This window comes from Caloenas nicobarica, chromosome 5 (genome assembly GCF_036013445.1).
Source record: "Caloenas nicobarica isolate bCalNic1 chromosome 5, bCalNic1.hap1, whole genome shotgun sequence".
Lineage (NCBI taxonomy): Eukaryota > Metazoa > Chordata > Aves > Columbiformes > Columbidae > Caloenas > Caloenas nicobarica.
Genome location: NC_088249.1, coordinates 8,457,463 through 8,466,187, shown reverse-complemented (window position 1 = coordinate 8,466,187; position 8,725 = coordinate 8,457,463). Strand labels below are relative to the sequence as shown.

At 41.6% G+C, this 8,725-nt stretch overlaps 1 protein-coding gene across 1 annotated transcript; it reads right to left on the bottom strand.

The window, feature by feature from the left end:
* Window positions 1-294: 294 nt before the first annotated feature.
* CDCA4 (cell division cycle associated 4) lies at window positions 295-8,507 on the bottom strand. Its single transcript, XM_065636114.1, is given in 5 exon segments — window positions 295-2,265; window positions 2,413-2,510; window positions 2,513-2,690; window positions 4,553-4,633; window positions 8,440-8,507. Coding segments are annotated over 4 exon segments (1,071 nt in total). The 5' UTR covers window positions 4,592-4,633; window positions 8,440-8,507; the 3' UTR covers window positions 295-1,509.
* Between the last annotated feature and the right edge of the window lie 218 nt (window positions 8,508-8,725).

Below are 8,725 nucleotides of genomic sequence, written 5' to 3'. Positions count from 1 at the left end.
TTCAAGTCTACAGAAAACAACTGAGTTACTGGCACGTGTCTTCCCCTGGCACAACTGATGCCAACACATTCCCCAAAACAAAACATATTTTCCTTCTTCTCTTCTTCCCTGCTAGTTTAGAGCTCTTCCCCAGTACCAGCTTGTGAAGGTAAATGTTTGTCATTTTATAACAAAATCATGCACCGTACTTGATCTATCCCCCCACCCTGCCCCCAAAGTCTCATAGAATTAAGCTTAATTATATACACTCTAAAACAAATGTGAGGACTTGAAGAAAAGAACACCATCTCATGTTGTATTATCTTTTGTTATTAAAAAAAGCCAAGAGGAAACCCTCGGTAAGAGTGGAGCATATTAGTTATGACAAGACATCATGACATGTTGAGAATTAAAGGCTGCTATAACACTTTTTGTAGCAATTAGTGCAAGAGAGTTATCCCATATAAACAAATATTTGATGGTAGACTTCAGTGATAAACAATTCACTTGATGACATTTACATATAAATACACATAAATAAAAACCTACTTAATTTAGGTTTGTAGTTAACAAAAAATGCAGTCTGAAATGAATTAGATGTAACTGTATCTAGCTGGATCAAAGCTCTTCTAATGATACTCAAGTATATGGGATATGAAAAGCGTAATTGTACAATTCTCAATTTAGTAAAGTACTACTCTATAAAACAGAATCATGAAAACAGCTCTTACATTTTAATGTAAAGTATAAAATAGTATATTTACATTTACATACACTTCACTGAACTACATTGGGTAGCTCACAGTAAAAAAGATCCCTTTTTGAAAATCTTTCAAAAAAATACATCAGCTGCAGATACTATCAAAAATTCCTAAGTTAGCAGCTGACATAACATCTGTAGTAAAAATATATTTTAGGAAAATACCTGGAAAAATCTAAACACCAATAAACACTTTAAAACTATTTTGAAGTAAAAATTGTAGGAAAAACCAGAATAAGCTAGCTAGGATAACAGGAACTATTGCATACTGCTCTTTAAGAGCCATGTAGCGACTTAGAACAGAAGCAGCAGATATGGTAAGAGTTATGTGGTATAACAAAGTGGAAACTGGAGTAAAATAGGAGACCAGTTATCCAACTTCTCTCTGTGTTTATTACCATTTTTACTGTGAGAAGTATAAGAAAAAGATGAGAGACTCCCTCTCATTGAGCATATCCTCCATCAAAGGCTAAAACAAATTGGTAAAAGGAACCCAATTTCAAGAGCCTTGGACTCCAAACTTAAAAACATTTACCATATGTACTTACAGTTCAATGGACAATAAATCATATTATTACACTACAAGTTGCAGGTTAACTTTAAGAGTTAACACTATTTTGCAATATGAAGTGCTTTTTTAATATATATATCTATATAATATATAGATATTTGTAAAATACACGTGCAGATTTGATAGAACAAACTGTGGAAATAGCTTTCTCGAGTCTTTTTTCCCCATTAACAGATCTTTATCTCCTATGCAAGGAGTTTCAGGATTCAACAAGAATTTCTACAATATGATCAAGCTCATTAAGATCAGATTTACAATTAGAGTTAGAAGTTGTAGTTGATGGAGAAGAAAACGTTTCAAGCCCATCACAGTGTCCCATTTTTGTGTTGCTCATCATGCCTGTTAACATAGTATCAAGATCATAGTAAGAGTTGTCAACTTCTGAAAAAAGCTCTTCAACAGAATTAGGACTTTTATTCTCCAGCGTCTCAAATATTTGATCTAATGATTTTTGAAAGTTTCCTTTATTTTCTTGGGGATTCTCCATTTCCCACACATTGCTCTGCAGGTTTCTCGGAGCTTGCACTGAAGAGGCTGTTGACATAGTTTCTGAATTATCTTGTGCCTGGTGATCCTCGAAGTCTTTATTGAAAGTACTATAGCCTGGAACATGCTTTCCCTCAGCTTGTTCCCTAGATGAACGACATAGGATATCTGTTGAAACAAGACGATCCAGGGATGCCTGCCCTGTACTCTGTGTATTTATCATCTGCCAAGTCCCATCTTGAGTCATTTCCTCTTGGATCTGCCGTACCGTGTTGGCTATAAGTACCGAACGACACAGGTTAGGTTCAACCAGCATGTGACACAACTGAAGTTTAACCAAGGACATGTCTAAAAGTGACTGCCGCTGAAGATTATATGAAGGAATAGCCTTAATACCAGCTAGAGTTCCTTCAATATCTTCTTCACCATCAAAACATTTTCTTTTTAATCCTCGCACAAACATTGTGTCCTGTTTAAAAAAAAAAAAAAAATTCTTGTACAAAGTAAACAGCTCAAGAAGAAGGTAAAAAAAAAGACTAAACCAGAAAACAAAATAAATTTAATCTTAAATTTATACAGCAAATTCTTTAATAAAGAAACATCAGAATCGTCATACCAGGTTATAGAATGGCCAGTGTGGTACAACAGGGGTCAGGATCATATGGATCGGGTCCCAAAGACGGCACTCGGGAACCAGGCGTGAGCAGGTCCACAAACTGTGGCATCCGAGAGAGGCAGGGGCTTCCAGCTCCCAGCTCCCATCAGGCTCCACGCTTGATGGAAGTCAGGAGCCGCTGCTTCGCATAGAAGCAAACATCTCAACAGCCGTATTTCACCTATTGGAGAGGCAGTTTCTCCTCGCTCCTCCTGAGTTTCTACTGGCATGCTCAACCTCTAATTTTGGAAATAAAAATACAACCTGGCACACCATCTTTAAAAGATTTGACCCCTCCAGACCATCAACATGTCTAACAAAGTAACACACAAAAAAATACCATGGGCGGCGTACTTGAAAAGGTTGGTTTATTTTGGCTACAGAGATAGTAAGACCTAGCTTTGTTCCCTATAACTTGAGACATTCAACTGAGATCCCTAAAGCAGTCTGTCCGGTTCCCTTACTCAGGTGACTAACTGAACTGTGTCATTCCAATATGAATTGTGCAAGTCCAGTAAGGACAGGCACAGTCATCCTCTGTATGGGCTTCTATACGTCCTTCCCAGTTGACTATAAGAAAGCCAAATTCCCATACTCCTAGTTTAGGTTCACCAGTTAAAAACAAGCGGGGTGCATCAAGGCTTCTTGTGATTTACATCTAAAAATCACTTGCTGAATTTTCCAAGGTATGACTTTCAAACACTAGCCTCCAGATCTTCTTCTGAATTGCACTAATTTTGACCACACTGCTTCATGCAAACATCACAGCTGATCTCTTAAAATATAAAGAAACTTTTTTTTTTTAAATGCAGTAGATGCCACTTCTTTTAGTCTTATAAAAACCAGGGTACAGATGAAAGCTAGTACCTGATCTTTACATGTATGCACCTTTGTTATGTCCCTTCAAGTCTTCTGTCCTTAGAATTCCTGTTTGCCCAATATTTGGGGATTTTTTTAACATAGTGACCCAAACAAAACAAAGTTTTTCAACTAAAAGCTGATAAAACCAAAATACTGTTGCAGTGTCTTTATCATTTTCCATTTCCCTCAGTAAGCCCTAACCTCTGCCTTGCTTTTCTGGTTGCTATGGAATGTTCCACATATTTTCACAAGAGCTTGCTCTCAGCTTTTTCAGAGCCACTAAAAATCCAAAGTGCAACATTGTTCCTTTCAAAATACATTACATACTTATCTGCTCTGAAAACCTGGGAGTAGCACAGTAGCTAGATAAACATTTGGTCTGACTCTGTACAACACTTTTTAAATTGCTGTATATATCCATGAAACAACCTTTTTTTGCATTAGCTGACTCTTAAATATTTCTTTCCACTGAAGGTACAGAACTCGTTAGAAATCATAATATGCAGAGACTACAATATAGAATATATGAACTTGGTCTTATGGTTATTTTTCATAGAACTTCTCAAAAGCTATCCATGGATTACCGACATATAAAATGCTTTGGAAGTTTCTTTTAAAATTTTCTCCTGTAACCTAACAATTTGCATTATTCCCACCAAATCCAATACAAGTTTTTCCTTGATAGTGCCTTTTCCAGATTTTTAGATACTCTTGCAGCTTCATATTGGAGGATATCCCATTTAATTTTTCCTACAAAGTTGTTTGTACAATAACTTCTAAACACACATCCCTTGTGTGAAACTTGACCTCTGAAGACATCTTTTGGGACTACTCATCAACCATGGATGATTATGTCACCAAACATTAAGCACTCTGTGCAGAGTTTGAAGCTTCTTTTATTTCAACTTATATTCTTGTGAAGAACATTTTTAACTTCAATTGAATGTTAACCTGCTCTCCATACATCTACTATTCTAAAGCACACCAACAGAAGAACAGAAAGCAGCAGAAAACTTGAAAACCTCAATACATCACACACGCCTGGGTGTGTGGAAGAAGAGGAAAAAATGTTTACAGATTTTTAAAGGTAAATCTTTCACAGCATTCACTGGATTTTTTCTATAACACTTACTTAACGATAAGTATCTTACATCATAAAAACAGTTCTTTGTCACCCTGCTCCCAAGACTGCACAAAATACTACATTACAGTTTCATTTAAGCAGCAAAAAATTACATACCAGTAATTGTGTTTGATGTATTCCTTCCTCTTCTCCCATGCTACTGAGCAAGAGTCCATACAGTAAAAGTTAGAGCACCACCTACCAAGTACCAGGAAGTAACATGTCAGCCAAGTACAGGAGATGCAGAACAAAGTAATTCCCCATTTCAGAAACTTATACACGTCTGTATTTTGTCACTTGCTTCAGTATCTCTATCCTCACAACACTCCTACAAACTCGAATAGTACTATTAAACCAAATTTACAGCTAGAGCACAAAGGTGATTTGCCCAACAATACACAGAAAATCTGTGGCAGGAGAAGGAAACTGCCAGTTTAAGTCCTGGGCTACTGTCCTGACCTTTGGACCAGCCTCTCCCTTATCCCTACGCCTTTGCTATCTAAAAAGCAAACAACATCTTTAGCGATCACCTGAAAAATTCGAACGTGCACAAAAGCATACTGAAAGCAAATCATCATTACTTTCATCACAAAACTACAGTTTTCACCTTTGTTGTACAAAACTGTGTATCTCTGTAGCATCTAGAGAAAAAGAGCGAGCATGCAGAGAAAAAGAGCAAGCATGCAGAAATACAAAACTGAAACACGGCAAAACCAGGGAAAATTTTTCTTTACCCGCACAGAAACTTTATGACTAAGATTTATTTTGCGAGATGACAATAATGAAGGTAATGACAGTAATTACATGGTTTTAACTCTGAAGGTTGAGCTTTTACAACACATTTAAGGCAAAATAAGATTGGATATACCAAATACAAGTAGCAAACAAATGCAACAATTCTTTTAATTACTGAAACCTAAAAGAATGCTTGATTTCAAAAGGCTACAAAAACTCATATGATAAAATATGAAAACAATTCAAATACATTTCTAGACATGTCTGTACAGTACAAGACAGTTTGCTGTTTGTGACTTAAATACATACCTAGAAAAGAAACAAGAGGCTGCATATGGACATCTATTTTTGTTTTCTAGTGTGGCTGGTAATAAAAAATTTTTAAAGAGTGATTGCTCTCAAAATTGAGCGGGGAGAAGATGGTTGACAGAAGACCTGGGAGGCAAGTGAGGGGACAGAAACATGTTTTCTCAAGAAGCTGCAAACTTGTTAAAATACCACAACAAAAAACCCCCTACCTTAAACACTCTCAAGCCAAAATCTTTTTACTCAGTCCCAAAATATTCAGACTAAAATGCTGTCATGTCATAAAAAACATATTTCGACCAGCTCAGAGTCTCATTCTCATTTACAGATTGAGCTCACAGTGACATTCAAGACAGCGTTGTGAGGTGTATGAACTACAGCTCCAGTGAGACACTACGATATCAAGTCAATGAAGTATTTCTTATTTCTGTCCAACACCTTATGGTACCATAGAAGTTCTTGCTCCCTGGGTATACTTTCAAAACACTCTATAAATGAAGGGCAATCTCTTTGAGAGCCTGTATACAGTAACTATTTGAATCCCCAAATTCCTACTGGATACACTTTTAGTTTAGGGTGACAAGGGTGTAAACTTTGTTTAAAGAAAATCCAACCAAAGCAAAACCCACAAAAACCCCCACAACAACTACAGGTAAAGATGATGCAGTCACAAGAACAATATATGAAAATATTTTTTTGTGCTATTTTGGATATCTGACAATTTTAGAGGAAGAGGCTTTGGCCGTTTACTTCTCAAAATAGCAGACTGATACAGGACAGGACCATTGATGGCAATGTACAAGTTCCTGGTAAAATAACCATTATCATGTCCACAAACAAAAAGACGTGGGGGATGTTGGCAGACCAGTTCAGTCTGTAATCTGTTAACATACTAAAGAAGGAAACAGTTTTCCCATGCAATATAATAATGCGTGAGACCTGCTGCATGTGATTCTAGGTTCTTCCCCAGAGCTATAACAAACCTCGAGGATCTCTGTGAGCATAAATTTAAAGAATATGCCCACCACAGAAATAATTTCTTCAGATTTTATTAACTGATATATAAGCATGCCTCAGAACCTAAGTTCTTAGTAAAAAAAAACAACTTCATAGCCATTATCAGATGCAATTAAAACCTTGCAAATAAACAGCCTTCCCCAGACTTCCCTGCACTATCTCCAACAAACACTCATCTCGAGAGAATACTAAATTTAAAACCAAATTAATTAAAAAGTAGGTACATTTCACTATTGATTTACATATTAACATACTCAAAAAGGTGTTAGCCGTTGTGTAAAACCTTGGTACATGAGAGTAAGACTACTACTGCTTTAGCATCAAGGTGTTAAAAATCTCCAGATAATTTCAAGCAACATCTGTCACTGTCCAAGAGGCAATATCTAGACTAGGTATATCATCTCCTTCTTCTTCCATTGCTATCTGAGTGTCAAGAGCCCAAACTTAGTGTGTTAAACTTAACCACTGTTTGAAATAGCTGTACAAAAAGAGCTGTCGAGGAGACAACAGCTAACTGTAGCATTGTGTTGTGGGTTCTGGTGTGTTTTGGGTGGGGTTTTTTTTTTTTTTTTGTTTGTTTGTTTGTTTTGTTGTTTTTTTTTTTTTTTTATTCCACCCCCTCTCCCCCACCAGTAACACAGTATTATGTAATTCATTAAGAGTTTTGCTTTGGGGATATCGAAGTCTGCTTTACAAACAAGGTGCTTGAAATTTGATCCAACTCTTACCAGAGCATCAACTTACACATTCCAGATTCACACTTAATGTGTATTCATATAGTAATATGCTGCCGAAGACATACTTAAGGGAAAAGGTTGCTTCCTAAGAGTTGGAGTAACAGTGCAGATAGTCAATTTCAGGAGAAAGCAGGCGAGAACTAGCCAGGCCAGTGCTGGAGGTTCACTTCAGCAGAGTGCTTTTTCTTTTTGTACAGCCATAAACATAGCAACGATGGTTAGCATGGGCACGTAAGAAGGTACTGTATCTCCTCTCTAATCCTCTCCTCTCCAAAAATGTCCTTTATAACAACTGTGTAGTGGTGAAAAGAAGATGGAAAGCCAGGTACTCCTTTTTCGGCATGTATATGTGTACATATGGTGATGCTGAGTGATAAAGGTGGGCTGCAGACAATAGCAAAGGGCTGGCAGGGCTAGAAAGATCCCCATTCGGACCGGGACAAAGGCACCTACAAAGCACTGGGGTTTGGTGCACCCTCCGGGCTTAGGGGGCTGGTAGGCACCTCTCCAGGAGGCGAGGGCTTCGAGAAGGATCAGTAGCTCCCGAGGAAGGGCAGGCTGGGAAGCTGAGGCAGCCGCACGCCCAGGGCAGGGGGTGCGAGGAGCAGAAGGTTCGTGGAAACGCAGAGGACGGAGGCCGGGGAGGCTGAGCCGGGGCAGGCGGCCGCCAGCGCCGGCGGGGAGAGGCGGGACCGGCGGGCGCGGCCGGGGCGGGGAGCGAGCCCCGGCACACGCAGGCTGGGAAGGGAGCGCGGCGGGGGCCGAGGCGGGGTTGAGCCGCGACGCATCGGCTTGGGAGCCGGGGGAGGTCCCGCAGCCACGGCGTGCGGCGCAGCCCGGTGGGTGCCCGGGGCGGGGGGGAGGCCTGGGCGGTGAGGGTGCACAGCCGAGAAGCGACCGAGCGGAGGAGAGGGACGCCCAGTGCCGAGAAACGACCTCCCCGGCCCGCCCGCCCCGGGCCCCCGCACCGCTCCAGGGGCGCGCGTGCCTGCGAACGGCCCCGGGCGGCGGTTACTCATCGTCCCGCGCGGCCGGCAAACGGCCCGCCGCCATTTTGAATCGGCTCCCTCCTCCGCGGGCTCCCGCCGGCACCGGCTCCCCGCCCGCTCCATCCCCACGCGGAGCCCCGGGGGGGAGGCAGGCGGGCCCGGAGCCCCGCGCCGCGCCCGCCCCAGCCCAGCCCAGCCCGTCCCAGCCTTCCCTACTCACCACCTCGCCGCTGCTGTCGTCGCCGCCGCCTCCCAGCGCAGCAGTCCCCGCTCCCGCCTCACCGACCGCTCCGCGCTTGAGGGAGGGGGCGTGGCTAACCGTACAGACCAGCCCCGCCTCCCCCCGCCCGCCATCTTATTGTCAAAGCCCACAAAGGAACTCGCTTCCTCCCGCCCGCCCCCGCCTTCCCGCTCGGGGCGGGCCTTCCCCGCCCAGCCACGCCTACAAGTGAGCGGGCAGCTGCTATTGGCTGTCGCCAAACCAGGCAGGCGCCGCTCCCGCTGCG